Here is a 16371-nt window from a genome sequence, read left to right as displayed (position 1 = left end):
ATAAAATTATTGGAAAAATAATAATCTGAAAAGATTTTTTTAAAAAACTTCTGTATGTTGTTAATTTAAAAAAACATAATTTATAGTAGTGTCTTTATTTCAATAACTATTACCCAAATAATATAAAATTTTAAATGCATTTATAAACAAATATAATGAAAAATAAGAACTTGTACTTTAAGTATTTACATTCATTTATTTGAAGTTTTATAAGAAGTAGTATTAAATAATATTTATATAAATCTGATCAAATTAAAAGGAATATTTTACCAATACTTATTTTAAAATAACATATAATTAAGTAAATGTTAAAGGAGAGATTTAAAGATTAAAAGGAAATGCACGAAAAGTTAATATACAAATAAAAAAGAAATTAAGAAAATAAATGGTGTATATTCATAATTAAGAAATAAAAAAAAAAATCAATATTAAATAAAAGAATCTCTCTCATCCAAAAAATAATTCATTTGTAAGTTGTACACATTAAAAGTATGATTCAATGCAAAAGAATACTTTTTTTTTTTTGTGTTTTTTTCTAAGGCTTTGTATATTCAAATTTTTAATAAAAATGTCATTATTTTCTTTAAAATTGCAAATTTATATTGTCAAATATTAAAAGGAAACAAAAAAAAAAAAAAGAAAAAATTTGCTTTTAATTATTTTATGGAAATTAAAAAAAAGAATCCACATGAATTAAAAAATACGATAAAAAAAATTTCACATTTAAAGTATATATTAAAAAATGAAAAATGAAATGTGTAAAAATATAGTAATAAAAATTAATATAGTAGATATCAAAAATATTTTAAAATTGTAAGGAAATAATTAAGTGTGATTCAAATTAAAAAAATAAGGAATAAATAATATTTTTAGAAATTAACAAAATGAAAATAGATATAATATAAAAAAAAAAAAAAATTGAGGTGATAACAAAATTTTGTTGTATTTTTTATGATACATCTGTATTTAAAAATTCATATAGCATTTTTGCATTTTTTTTACTCATATAATTTTCTAGTTCCTCTATTTTTTTTTCACATAAATCATATAATGAATTAACATTATTTATTATAAGATGCATATTTTTTTCTGTAACCCCAGGAAGTGATTTTAAAATTTCAATGGCATTCCAATTAGTAACATTTTCGATTTTTTTAATTACTTTTTCATTGTTTAATTTATTTAATTTATTTAAATTTTTGTCAAATAAATCATTTATTGTTCCGTATTTATATGCTTTTATATTTATATCTTCATCATCAGAACTTTTATCAATATGCTCATCCACCAGTTTTCCAGTTATTTTTATTTGTTCTATATTATTTCTTTCTTGTTCTTTTTTTTCTTCATCTTTTTCTGGTTTGCTATCTATTTCAATATCATTTTCTGTTTGTTTCTTTTCTTGTTTCTGATAACTTTCAATTTGTTCATGTGTATTTTTTTGTAAAGATATATCAATGTGAAGCGATTTGAATATATCTGGTTGTTCTGAATTTACTTTTAATGACCAAAAAAGTTTAACAGTAAAAAGAGAAAAAGGACTCCATAAAATTTTAAGTTTAGAAAATTGAAGGCATATAATAATTAACTTAGTGTAAATAGAATATTTATCATTTAATGAAGAAAAATAAAATAAATGTTTATTGTTAAATTCTATTAATAATACATATATAGAATAATACTTTGACATTTGATATATTTGATTGTGTAATCTATTATTGTTTAATGATTGAATTAAGTCTACTATAGTTTTTCTTTCAACACAAATGTCTTTTGTTAATATATAATCACCAACTAATAAAGAATAAGGAATAATATGCATTTTACTCCTATATAACTTATATGATAAATCAGATTTCAATTCTCTGATGTCTACTATAATTATTGGTTTTGTATTATTGAAGATACTATACAATATAAAGTTTAAATTAAAAGAATCTATAGAGAAATTATCTAATAATTCTTGAATTTTCTGAATAGTTTTTTCATCAAAAGTAACAATTTCACTTTTTTTATTAATCTTATTTTTATAATTTTCTATAAAAATATCTTCTTCTTCCATACTTATAAAATTACTATTAAGAGTATTTACTAATACATTTTTATTTTCTATTTGTTCATCTATTTTAACTTCTTGAAATTTTTTGAATTCTTCACATAATGCTTTGTTAAAATTCATTAAATTTTTCTTATTTTCTTTAAATTTTTTTTGAAATAAAAAATAAGAATTTATAACTTTCTTAAAAAGTTCTTCATTTTTGTTAAATATATTACGATCAATTTCAAAACGAAGATTATTTTTATTTTCAATAAAATTTAACCAATTACTTTTTTCAATTTTTATATTATTTAAGTATTTATTATAAAATATACTATTTTTGTAAAAAATTAAAAATACTTCAATCGTATTGCACATATCACTTAATATTTTTATTATTTTAAAATTATTTATTCCTTTACTTCTTTCTTTTTGTCTCACTGTTTCATAATTATTATTATTATTATTTTTTTTTTTTTTTTTTTCTTCTTTTTTAATTGGGAAATTATCCTCATGAAAGTTGTCATATATTAAATTATTTTTTTCATACATAATTAATTCTTCAAAGTACTTTTCTTTATGCAATTTAAATACGTTATATCGAAACAGCCGTGCACAATAAATTTCTATATTCCGAAAAATACTCAAATCAAGATCTGTTAGAATAATTCTATGCGGTTTTATTTTTATCAAAAACAATTCTAAAAAATCTAAGTTTCCACTATATTCATTTATTTCAAATAATGTATCACTTTGATAAGATGAATCATCTAAATTATCTTTTTGATCCTCTTTTTTTCCTACAGATTTTTCTTTATCATTACTATTCAAAAAATCTTTTTGATTTTCTAAATTAATCATATCAATTTTTTTATAGCAATTATTAATAAAATGTTCACTAGTGTAAATGTTATCATAGTGCTTATTAATACATAAAATATAAATCTTTGGCTTTATGTATTTTAAGTTCAATGTTTTATTTTTTATCATTTTATATGGTATATGATAATTAATATTTCCTAAAGAAATTTTTTTTTTACTTTTGAAAGATTTTTCAGAATCATTTAAAGAATCTAATGAAGAATCGGATATATAATATTCATTAATTTTTTCTTCACATTTTAGAAAGAGATTGAAATCTAAATTATTTTCATTTTTATGTAATAATAAATTATAAATTTCTTTTTGAGCATAAAAATTATCAACTATTATTACAATTGAGTAGTCAATTTTATCTATATTAACAGTATCATCTCTATTATTATTATGAAATTTTTTTTTATCTTTGTTTGTTTCTTCTTTTTCGCTATTTGTTGAATCGTTATTAAAATAATTTTGTTCCTTCTTTACTTTTTGGTCTATTAAAAACATTTTTTCTTTATTTACTTCATCACATGCATATACTTCTTTGTTTTCATTTATATTATCTTTTTGATTAAATATATTTTTTTCAATATTAAGAAATTTATTCATTGAATCATCATTTTCACACTTAATTTTGAAATTGAAGTTAGAATTTTCTGTTTTTCCAATTTCAGTTACTTTTTCTTTATTGTCTAAATGGAGTTCTAACTCCTTTTCATATTTAGAATGCCTATTTTTTGTTATTTTTATTTTTTTATTTAAAATTTGATTGCTTACATAATTTTTATTACAATTTTTTCTTTTAATGGAATTTTTCTTTATGTAACTCCTTTTTAAAATCATTTTTCTATATTCTTTTAAATTCATATCTCTATTATAAACTAATTCATATATCCATTTATATTTTTCATTTTCTTCCCTTTTTGCTTCATATGATTTATGAAAATATCTATTATCACTATGTATTTTATTTATTACATTTTGTATATTGTCCATCTCTATTTGTTCCTTATCCATATTAATTTTTTTTAAAAAATTGTTTTTTCTTTCGTTAGATAAATAAGAAATTTCATTTGCTTCATTACAATACATCCAAATTGATTCCTTATCTGCTTCCTTTAAATTATTTAAATAATTATAAAATATCAAACTATCATAATTGTATAAATTATATAAGACATTAACTAATATGACAATTTCTTTAAGTAATTTTTTTGTATTATAAGTAAGATTTTTGCTTTTGATATAATTCATTATATAGTTTTCTGCACTATCTGAGTATAATAAGGAGTTTATATCAAAATCATCAAATGTGTGAAATTTCTTTATTTCTAAATTTAAATAATGAATTAAATTTAAAATATTCTCTTCAATTTTTTTTGTTTCATCAGGTAAATCTAAATTTAATTCATATATATTTGGTTGTATATATTTATTGTTTAATGAAGTATGAACATTTTTATGAAATCTTGGATAACAGTATATTTTTTTTATGAATAATTTTCTGGCAATATTTGAAATATGTTGACTATTTATTAATTTTTTATTATTACTTATTCCTTTAATAAAACCAAATTTATTTCTTTTTCTAAATATTTCTATGATGAAAATTTCTTTCATATTATAAATAAGTTTATGATTTTTACAAATGAAAATACCATCAATAATTTCTGGTATTATTTTAAATGTTAATAAATCTATTAATAAGACATTTGATGATATAAAATATACTCCTCTTTTGATATACATTTCAATTCTTTCATTTGATTTTTGATTTCTTATGTATTCAGTTTTTAGGTAATTTATTTTAACATTATTATTAAATAATTTATCAAATTTATTAATTTCTTCATATAACTGGATTTGATATTTCAGAAATAAGCTATATTCTTTAGGTGTCACATTTAATATAAATATCAATTTGTTTTTATTTCCTACATTATTTAAGTTATTTTCATTATTATCATTTTTTATCTGATTACAAATATTATGATTTTCATCATTTTTTAAATTTTCGTTTATATTCTCACTCTTTTTATTAAAATCATTAAGCTTATCAAAACGCTCCTCATTTTTGCTTTCTTCATTATCATCGTTTATTATGTCTATATTTAATTTAAATAAATCAAAGAAAATATTTTTATGATTTATATAATTCTCATACCATAAGCACTTATTTTGATAATAAAAAATAAAAAGTGCTAGAATATTTAATTCGTTAAATCCATCTGCTAATAATATTAATGCATCGTATTGTATTAATTTTTTTACAATCTTTTTCTCATAATATAAAGGATACATTTTATTTTTATTTTCACTCCAAATATATATTAAAATAAAACAAGACAAAAACTTTTAAATTATATTTAAAAAGTTTAATAAAAATAGAATAAAATAAAACATGATATTAAAAATAAAATAAAATTTTAATAAATATTTTAAATATTACATTTTATCCTATATAAATTGAAATATATTTTTTAAAAAAGAAGTTCTGTTTTTGTAATGTTTAACATATCTCTAAATAAACAATTAAATATTATGAAAATAATAAAAAATAAAATAAAGGAAATTATTTCTTTTATTTGTAATTATTTGAAAATATATAAAGTATTTATATTTTATTTTACATACTGTTTAATAATTTTATCATTATTTAAAGAAACAAAAAGGAAGAATTTGTGTAAAAGGGTGAAATTTTTTTGCTTTTCCTAAGAAAAATGTCTTAGAAAATTCTTTCTTTTTTTTTTTTTTTTATCAATAATCTATTTTTTTAAAAAATAATTTTGAAGCATACAATTTTTACACTTTTAAATTATTTAAATGCTATGATTGATCTACAATAACAAAAAAAAAAAAAATAAAAATAAAATAAAATTGAGTAATATAAAAAATATTAAAAGGGGTAAAAAAAAAAAAGTTAGTAAAATATGATTAAGAAAAATGAAAATATGCAAGGCTTTTTATATTATATAATCAGATAAAAATACGTTCATTAAAATACTTTTTCATAAAAACAAATTTATTAAAATTATGTTTCATTAAATAAATCTATAAATTAATAAAATAAAATTTAGGTTTAATTATATTTTTATGCTATTAATTTTGTTTAAACTAAAATATTTTATTGAAATAATTTTAATTTAGTTAAATTTATCAAAACTTATATTAAGAATTTTGTTGTATAAAATAATCGATTCGAGGGAAATTATTATCATGAATTTTTTTTTTCATACAAATTGTACTATTGTTGAATTGCAATTTCACATCAAATAATGTGGATAAAATACAATATCAATGCATAAAGTGATCACTTTTATAAATTCCTTCAAAATAAATATATATACAAATTTTTGATAACAACTTTTTATAAAATAATACCGTATTTTTTTTTTCTCTTTCATTAATTGCAAAAATAACACTTATTAAAATAAAAAAAAGAAAAAAAAGAAGACTAGAGAATAAGAATAAAGAAATCGATTTCTTAATATTGCATTCTTTTTTTTTTTTATTCCTTTTATATATTATTTAATAAAAAAAACATTAAATTTTTAAAAGTATTTCTTTTTATTATGAATTAATATAATCAAGTACCTGAGAATTAATTATATAAAAATAACTCTAAATACCAATTAATCCACACTAAATAATTAAATTTTAATCAAAATTTCTTTATAATTCTTTTTATTTTTTGTATGATAAAAATGTATGCTTATTTTTCAAATATTTTTTTTTAATATAAAATTTTTACATACAATTATTTTTCTGAAATACAATTGGAGATTATTAAAATTATGAATAAAAGAAATAATAATGTTTCTTTTTTAGGGTATATTTCGAGTTAATCATAACTAAAGAAAAAAAAACATGTGTACTTACTTAATAAAGAATTATTCTCTTTTATTTCTTTTAATTTAAAAAAAAAAAAAATAATAAAATACTCTTTTACTTCATTTATTATTAATGAAAAATTCTTTTTTTATTTATTATTATTATGATAAAAAGATTTGTCAAAACAATAATTTTAAAGAATAAAAATTTTCATAGTTATCCTTATCACAATTTAAATATGAATGTTATAGATACAATAAGTTTATTAATTATTTTTAAAGAATTTTTTGAATTTACTAATATTTCATAGGAAAGAGAATTAAAACATATATTAATTAGACAGCATTATTCTATTTATTTTTCAAGTAATATTTTTATAAATGTATATATATACACATTGATATATATATATATATATATATATATGCATATAAGTAGTGATATATCTATATTTTTATATTTACAGAATGTATAAAATATATTTTAATAAAAATATTGTTTTAATGGGTAATTAATGATATGTTGATTCCTTTTTAACAAACTAAGAATAAGAACATAAATAATTTTTTTTCTTCATTTATATAATAAATTGATATTTTAAATGTAACATGCAGAACAATTAAAAAAATAAAATTATTCATATATTATTTCATTTTTACTTTAATATATTTTTCTTTTTCATAATTTTTTTATTCTACACACATTTGTACTTAAAATATTTGGTATATATAAAACCTACAAAAAGCTATTTAACAAAAAATATTTATTATTTTAATGAAATAAATAAGCAGATACAAACAAAAATAGCAATGTTCTCTACACGTAAGAGCATAAAATTTTCAATATAAAATAATATGAATTTTATTTGATTTTTTTTTTTTTTTTGTGTGTGCACCATTAAATATCACTTTTTCCTTTTTGCTCTATACATTTTTATATTAGCATTATAACTCTAATACACTATTGCGATAAATGAGATAGTATTTTGTATATTTATTTTTTTTTTTCTTATTTTTATATGTAACAATTGAAACAAAAAATATTTTTATGAGGCTAACCATTGTGCTTTTTTTTTTTTTTTTTTTTTTTTTTTTTAAATAGAAAAAATAAAAATAAAATATATATGTATTTTTACTTGATTTTTTTTTTTTTTTTTCTTTCTGAAATATCAAAGAAATATATAAAAAAATAGATATATATGAATATTATAATATTATAGTTAGATATAGAACAAATTTTTTTTTAATTTATTAAATACTAAAGAAAATTAATTCAGTAGCAAATATTTACTGTAAAATAAAATTGGATATAACTAAAAAATGGCCTTAAATCCAACTTTAATCCAAGGAAATGGTAATTTATAAAAAAAAAAAAAAAAAAAGGAAAGGATAGGAAAGAAAAGAAAAAGAAAAAGATAATAACATTGAATAAATTTGTATTTTTTTATTATATATTTGTATTTTGAAAATATCATATTTCTATTTATAATGAAAAATAAAATAGTTTAAAGTCTGAAATATGAACATGTATATATATTGATAAAAATTAGAAATAAAATATCCCATTTGTTACAAAATATTTTTTCATAGAATATTTGTTTCCTGCTAATAAAGGATCAGAATTTACTTATTTAAGAAGAAATGATGTTAAATTAAAATTATATTTACCAGATAGGTAATTACAATATATTTTTATTTATAATAAAACTCCTTTAAATATATATGTTTGTAGCCTTTATGTTTAAAGATAACTTAATAATTAGATTTTTTCAAGATATTTTTTATATAACATTTTTAAAAGTTTCATTTACTCTCTCTCTCTTATCATACATAGGCATTTTACTTTTTTTTTTTTTATATGCTTATATAGAACAATAAAAGAAGATGGTATGATATTTTTAACAAGTACACGTTTAGTGTTTGTTAAAAGCGAGCAAAGTAAAACTAATTCTAACTTTGCAGGAGTAGAGTTACCATTAAACTTAATTGAAAAACCTAAATTTGAACAACCAGTTTTTGGTTTAAATTATCTTTCAGGAATGATAAAGCCATTAATTGATCACCCAAATAGTTTAAAAAGCATTTGCAAATGGAACATTACTTTTTTAAATGGCCAATGTAGTAGTTTTCTTAATTATTTTTTTAAAGTATATGAAGAATCAAAAAAAAACAAACCACTGGGAACTTTAAGTGAATTTAATGAGCAATTCTTTTCAAATAGTAATGCCTATGTTGATCCTAATGACCCAACCTTTCTTTATATAAATGAGCCACTACCAGAAAATCTTTACAAACCTCAAAATTTATCGCAAAATCATTATATTCCAATTAATAATGGAAATAATAATCCAGTCATACAACAATTAAGTAACCAAAATGAAGATATTCCAGTTTATAAAAGACCTTATATACCGCAAAATAATCAATTGAATAATATGATTCCATATAATCAACAACATTATATAACTAGTTGTGACCCAACGGATAATAGATCCCCATATAATCAACAAACTTATTTACCCAATAATTATAATCATCCAAATAATATGCATATTTTTAGTCAGCAAAATACAAATATGCCTAATTATGATCATCAAAATAATAATTTAACTCATTATAATCAACAAGAAAATAGAATGATCTATAATCCTCAGGATAATATTCCCCTCTATAATCAACAAAATGGTTTAATGAATTATGATCATATGAATAATAGAAATATGCAAAATCAACAGAATAATATACACAATGCAGCTTACAATCAACAAAATAATAGAACTCAATTTAATCAAAGGATAAACCATCTTCATAATCAGCCAAATAATCAACAGTATAACCCTGCTTATAATCAACAATTTAACAATGCATATAACCAACCTTGTAACATACCACCATATAATCAACCATACAATCAACAATTAAATGGATAATTGAATCAAAAAAAAAAAAAAATACTTCGTATAATCAACCATATAATCAGCCGTATAATCAATCATAGAATCAGTCGCATAGAAAGAAAAAGTAATTTGCATTATCATAGTTTTATAAATCAACTTTTTAATAATTGCAATACTTTCATCTTAGTTTTTACATTTTTAATTATTTAATCTTGAAAATTATCAAAAATTAAATGTAAAAAAAAATATATATATATATATATATATATATATATATATATCTTTATTAGTTTTACATTTTAAAAAAATAATAATAATAAATAAAAATAATAAAATAAATAAATTAATAAAAAAATAAATTAATTATAAAAATAATTATTGAATACTCATTTTTTTACACATTTTTTTCTTAAGTTATATAAATAAATTAATGTATTATATCATGTATATATATAATAACAAATTAGAACAAAAATAAATGATTTCATTATTCCTTTTACTTAACATTTAGATAAGAAAACAAATATATATATAATTAATTTTTTATTAATTTTTAAAAAATGCAGTTTTTTATTCTAAAAGAAAAGAATTATTATTTTCTATTTTTAATTTTAGTTGTATAAGAGGAATTTTTTTTTAAATTGTATGTTATATGTTTTAACATATATCTTTTTCTTTTTTTTTGTAAAAACACTTTCGAACATCATATAATACTTTAAAAAAATGCTGAAATAACGTACATTTTGTAAATTTGAGAATACATATTTTAAATATAAGCTTTTTTATGAGGATAAAAAAACATATATGGGAATAGATATTTAAATTATGTTTTTACTATACTTTTATCTGAATTTTAAACAAGAAAAAATTTAACATATCAATGACATTTTATCTACTATGAGAATAATTAGGCAATTTCTTTTACTGAGATTTCTTTAAGTTTTATTTTTATTTTATTTTACTTATTGCCTAAATAAATTTAGTTTCACCTTTTTTTTTACATTTTTATCTACAAGTTTTATGACTTTTTATAACTTACAGAAAATAATAATATTTTAATTTATTCTTTTATATAATTCGGATATATTGAAAACATTTGAGAATTTAAAAGTACTTTTATACAAAATTTATATTCTAAATGATTAAAAAAAAAAAAAATGAAATAAAATAAAATGAAATAAACTAAAATGAAATTATAGAATATTTTTTAAAATTAGGCCTTAAAAAAAAAAAAAAAAGTATTTGTATTTTTATAATACATTGAAATATAAAGTGGAAATTAATAAAAATATAAAATAAAATATATCTCAAGTATTTTCTTAAATTTTCAGAGTATTTTTTAATTTAAAATATGATAAATATATAAATAAAAGAATAAAAATAAAGAAATATTAAAATGTAAATGCAAGGCTAATTAGAACTAACATAAAAAGAAACTCGAGGAATTAATTTCCTAATGAAAAAAAGGATTGCTTTAAATTTTCCATTTAAATAGCACCATCTATTTATATATAAAAATATTTGCTCTTTTAAGCTTTAAAAATATATATGTAAATTTTTTATAATATTTAAAATAAATACAAAATTAATTTTTATTACATTTTATTTAAAAATAATAAATCTAAATGATATATAATTATGAAAAATTAAAAAGAAAGAGAAATAAAAAATAAAACTAAATTCTTTAACTACATGCTTTAGTTTAAGTGTTAACTTTTTTTTTTCTTTTTTTTGATCCTCTTTTGATTATCATGGGTTTTTCAGAGAATCCCAAATTCTTATTATTAATAAAAAGAATTTTTAAAAAGTGGAAAGCTATAGGGTTAAGAAAATAAAAATGTAATAAAATGTTTTGTTGTGTGTATGCAGTATTGTATCTATATTGTATTATTTTAGAATATATTATGATATTTTATATTATGTTTTATTTAATTATATTTTAATTTTTTGACAGATTTATAGTATCTATAATTGGATTTTTTTATTTTTGTATATTTAATAAAATAAATAAAAATGCTGAGTTAGATGCGCGTACCTTCACCCCGTATCCTGGAAATTCTATCTTAAATAAAGAAAATGAGAATTTTTTTAAAAATACGAATAATTATTTTTTAAATTATAAATATGAAGGAGAACATATAATTGATATTATACATGAATATATTAAAAAAATATCCCCTTTGATAGAAACAAAAAGACATAAAATAACAGTGAATAATAAGATTGATGATTATATACTGGTAATTAATGTTCCCTGCAAGTTTTGCAATAATGTAGAAAATTTAATAATTGTAATAAATTTTGATTATAAAGAAAGAAAATATTTCCATTCTTTAAGTGTTGGTTTGACATTAATTGATCATTTTTCTAATTGTAACTATATGAGTAAAGATATAACATTTTTATTTACGAATAAAGAGTTGTTGTACTCATTGGGAATTCAAGAATTTATACAGTTTTATTTTTATGATAATTTAAATAACAGAAAATTAATAACAAGATCAGCAACAATAATAGAATTTGATTCTATTTATCCATCATATATTAAAATTAATTATGATAGTTTAAATGGAATGTTACCTAATCAAGATTTAATTTTATTATTAACGAATGAGTTATATCATTATAGTATTCCTGTAAAAACAGAACAAACTCACAATGTAATTTTAGATATGGCATTTGAAAAAAATTATGAAAAAGGACATATTTATTTTTTAAGGTAAGATGAACTACATATATATATTGTGAACAAAGGAATAGTACATTTTAATATATCTAAAATGAATTATATATAGTATATATATATAAACCTTTATACATATAAATATATGTATTTTGTATCATTTCATATAAGCATAAATATAATACCTTTTCATAACTTTACATTTTATTTTATTTTTTTTTTAAGAGAAAACATCCCATCATTCACTACCACGGGAAGTAGTAAAATTCCACTAAAGAATAAAGCGATAAATCTATTTAATTTTACAAAAGCACTTCAAAGCTATTTAAGAAGTCAAAGTAATACACATGAGGGATTTTGCCATTCATCAAATTTTTATTTTTTCCATACTATTAAAACGCATATACCTATTAGTATATATTGCTACAGTGTTTATCTAATATGCTGTTATTGTGTTTTAAAATTAATGAAATCTAAAATTTTTCGAAACTATATAAATTTTTTAATAGGCTTATACATTTATATTATAACTATTTTAATTATTTCATTACCAATATACTTGTTTTCAACAAATGATAAAGTGTATGATCTTCTAAATTTAGAAAAGAAACTACCATTATGCGATGAATGGCACCCTGACAATTTTACAACTTATATAAAGATAACTAACTACTGGATAGGTATTTTTATTATTTCAATAGTTACTGCTTTTGTTTTTAATTATTTTATTTCGCATATCGTTAATAAATTTCATAAAGGAAATGATTATTGTAAAGTAAAGAAAGTAGAAAAAATTGTAATTTTAAAAAAAATAAAAGATTTGAAAACGAAAAAAAAAAATTTAAGTAACTTTCTTATTAATAATAAAAATTATAAACAAGATATAAATTTAAAATCTGACGAAAAAGAACATGTAATAAAACCTAAAGTTATCCATAGTGACGATGAAAATTTTATTCTTGAAAAAAAAAATAGAAATTTAATTAAAGAGATAGAGTGTAAGATAGAAAAAATGGAAAAAAAACTAAAAATACTAGATAATGAAAATGTAAAATACATTTTTAAAAATTCAGTAGCACCATATTCTTCAATAATGAATTATATGAATCTTTTTTATTTTATTTTAATAGTACTATTATCATCGGTAATACTAAGAAATTAAATAAAATTTTTTTTTTTATTTTAAAATATGATTTTTTCCCCTTTTTTTATAAAAATAATTAATATATTAAAAAATATTTACTTATGAATAGAAATTCTTATTTTTCTTCATAAATATATTTATATTCAATTCATTTATTTTTATACATATTTTATTATTTTATTTATTTATTTTTCTTATTATTGCAGTTATATAATTGGTCGTATTCAGCAATATTTTGTATCATATTCGTTGTTCCTATATCAATATTACATAAAATTAACAAGAAACCCAAAAAAATTGTTCAGAAAATTATTATTATTTTTTTTATTATTTTTACATTAATCTATATATATCCATATGAAAGTTTTATTATAGTAATTTAAAGAAATGCAAAACCATTATTTTTTTTTTTTGTATTTCATATATACATTTTTTTTTTTCTTTAGGATGAAAGACATAAGCTAACTAATTTTTTGATGAAAATTTTTAGGAAATGCGAAAAATATTTAAGTAATTCTGAACTGTCAAAAATAAAATATTTTCCAGATTTTTTATATTCTATTTGTTCAAATAAGTATTTTGATTATTTATATTCAAATAAATATTTTCTAAATAACCAAGACATCAAATTTTATTATAGTCATGAAATCAAAAATAGTGTTTTATTAAATATGTATAATCTAGCTAGGAATCATTATTGTATAGGTTCTTTGGCCTATCCACTAATCTGCTTTACTATATTCCCAATATATTTCTATATATTGTTTATATTTTTTTTTTCGTAACTGAAACTATATTCAATTATAATCCATTTTTTTTTTTTAGTAATATATATTTATATATTAATTTTTTTTTTTTAATTCTACATTAACATACATTTCATAGACAAAAATGGTAATTTTTATAAAAAATAAAATAAAATAATTATAAAATAGCACTGCAATATGTTCTATTATTATGATTCTTATTATAATTGTTTATATTTAAATTATTTTAATTTTTTATGTAAATATTGTTAATGTTTTTTTTAATATTATAATCTAAGGGAAAATTAGTTGATAATGAAATAACAAAAAAGATTCTTATTTTAATTTAAAAAATTATATATATATATGAAATCATTCATATATAATCTAAAAAAAATAATAATAAAAAAAAAAAATTTATCAATTAATTTTAAGTCTATAATTAATATCAATCAACAATGATATATTTAAATTAAAAAAAATTAAATAAACCAAATATATACTAATAATATAAAATTATTAACGTATGAAACAAACAAAAAAAAAAAAAATATATATGAAAATATGTTAAAAAAAAAAAATAAATAAAATAAAATAAATATACAAATATTAGCAATAATAATTCAAGTAAAACTACACATTTTTAAAATAAAAAAGAGAATAAAAATTTATATTAATAGCTCTGGAATTATTATATATATAATGCTGATAAAGCATTTAATATATAAGAAAAAAAAAAAAAAAAAATACTTTAACAAGGTTATTTTTTCTTTTTTTAGTTTTAAACATAAAAAAAGAAAATTCCAAGTTTTGTTTTCTACTTTCTTTAAATTTTACTAATTTTCTCAAAGTTTACAAGTTTACATGCTTCATATTTTCATCTTCATTTTCATTTAAAATAATATTCTTACGTTTTTTTTTCTTATCATAATCATTGTCTGAATAAAAGAGTATATTCCTTCTTTTTCGTTCTATTTTTATATTAAATTCTTCTAAACGATATGGAGCTTTTCTCTTAATTTTATTCTTTAAATAAATTGATCTGTTTTCTATTTCTTTTAAATTTATGCAATCAAATATATTTTGACTAAGTATTAAATCACCTTTAATCAATGATGAATTATTTTTAAGATTATTGTAGAATATTTCTTCTTTATTTTCATTTAGTAGATCCAATGAAGAGGGATTTTTATCCGAATAGTTTGATGAAAAATATGATTTTTCATTATTTTTCTTTAATTTATGATAAAATAAAAAATTTTTCTTTTCTGCTTTTTTTAACAATGAATAATATTCATTTTTTTCCACTTCTATGACCTTAATATCTTTTTTTAATGTAGATATCTGATTTGATAAGAGCTTATTACAATTTTTTAATTCATCTATTCTATTTTTTAAAACTTTTTTTTTATATTTGCTCAAGTTATTTTTATATTCAGCTTCTTTATATAACTTATAAAATTGTTCGTACTTTAAATTTATATCGGAAATTTTTTTTAGATAGTTATTTAAAAGCATTTCATAATCCTTTATTTTTTGTTCTACATTATCTCTACAATTTTTTACTTCACTTAATAGTTTTATCATGTCTTCAATTTTTTGGTCAATATCTGAATAAATTTTATTTAGTACAGTGATATTACTTTGATTTATTTGATGTTCTTTGTCTACTTTTGTATCTTCATTTTTATTTAAGTCTGATTTTAATTTACTATTCTCAAATTTTAAAGATATCAATTCTTTTACGTTTAAATTATAGTTTTCTTTTTCTTTATTTAAGCAAGAATTTAAAAAATTCACTTGTTTTTCTAATTTCTTAATTTTTATATCATATTCAAAGTTATTAATTTCAATTTCTTCATCTTTTTTTTTTTCAATATTCTTTAATATCTCTTTGTATTTTTCTATTTCCTTTTCGAGTTCGCAATTTTTTAATTTTACTTTATTAGTTTCTTCGTTAATAAATTCTTCATTGTTTTTTATTTTTACGTATTCTTCACAGAATTCCTTTAGAAGAATTTTGTTTTCGATAAATTTATAGAATGTTTTTTCTTCATCATTCATATTTAATGTTTTTAAAATACCCTAGTATTTAATGGCATTTAAATTATCTTATGTTAAAAATTATATCTTTTTAAATAATAAAGGAAAAGATATTTTCTCAAAAAA

The 16371-nt window shown here is 17.7% G+C and overlaps 4 protein-coding genes across 4 annotated transcripts; 2 read left to right on the top strand and 2 right to left on the bottom strand.

The window, feature by feature from the left end:
- Window positions 1-949: 949 nt before the first annotated feature.
- On the bottom strand, window positions 950-5203 carry ERCC4 (DNA repair endonuclease, putative; the record flags this gene model as incomplete). The annotated part of the gene is made up of 1 exon (XM_028677067.1): window positions 950-5203. The coding sequence occupies one exon, from the start codon at window positions 5201-5203 to the stop codon at window positions 950-952; it is 4254 nt and encodes a 1417-aa protein (XP_028531288.1).
- A 2849-nt stretch (window positions 5204-8052) lies between these two features.
- On the top strand, window positions 8053-9662 carry PRELSG_0009400 (conserved Plasmodium protein, unknown function; the record flags this gene model as incomplete). The annotated part of the gene is made up of 3 exons (XM_028677056.1): window positions 8053-8086; window positions 8323-8407; window positions 8603-9662. 3 exons carry the CDS (start codon window positions 8053-8055, stop codon window positions 9660-9662), a joined length of 1179 nt encoding a protein of 392 aa, XP_028531287.1.
- A 1718-nt stretch (window positions 9663-11380) lies between these two features.
- Window positions 11381-14241, top strand: GPAA1 (glycosylphosphatidylinositol anchor attachment 1 protein, putative; the record flags this gene model as incomplete). The annotated part of the gene is made up of 5 exons (XM_028677045.1): window positions 11381-11451; window positions 11584-12348; window positions 12538-13456; window positions 13663-13830; window positions 13903-14241. The coding sequence occupies 5 exons, from the start codon at window positions 11381-11383 to the stop codon at window positions 14239-14241; spliced, it is 2262 nt and encodes a 753-aa protein (XP_028531286.1).
- An 813-nt stretch (window positions 14242-15054) lies between these two features.
- Window positions 15055-16266, bottom strand: PRELSG_0009200 (conserved Plasmodium protein, unknown function; the record flags this gene model as incomplete). The annotated part of the gene is made up of 1 exon (XM_028677034.1): window positions 15055-16266. One exon carries the CDS (start codon window positions 16264-16266, stop codon window positions 15055-15057), a length of 1212 nt encoding a protein of 403 aa, XP_028531285.1.
- Window positions 16267-16371: the final 105 nt, after the last annotated feature.

Source organism: Plasmodium relictum, assembly GCF_900005765.1.
Source record: "Plasmodium relictum strain SGS1 genome assembly, contig: PRELSG_00_v1_95, whole genome shotgun sequence".
NCBI lineage: Eukaryota > Apicomplexa > Aconoidasida > Haemosporida > Plasmodiidae > Plasmodium > Plasmodium relictum.
The sequence above is the reverse complement of the archived record's forward strand: the minus strand, read 5'-3'. Positions and strand labels throughout refer to the sequence as shown.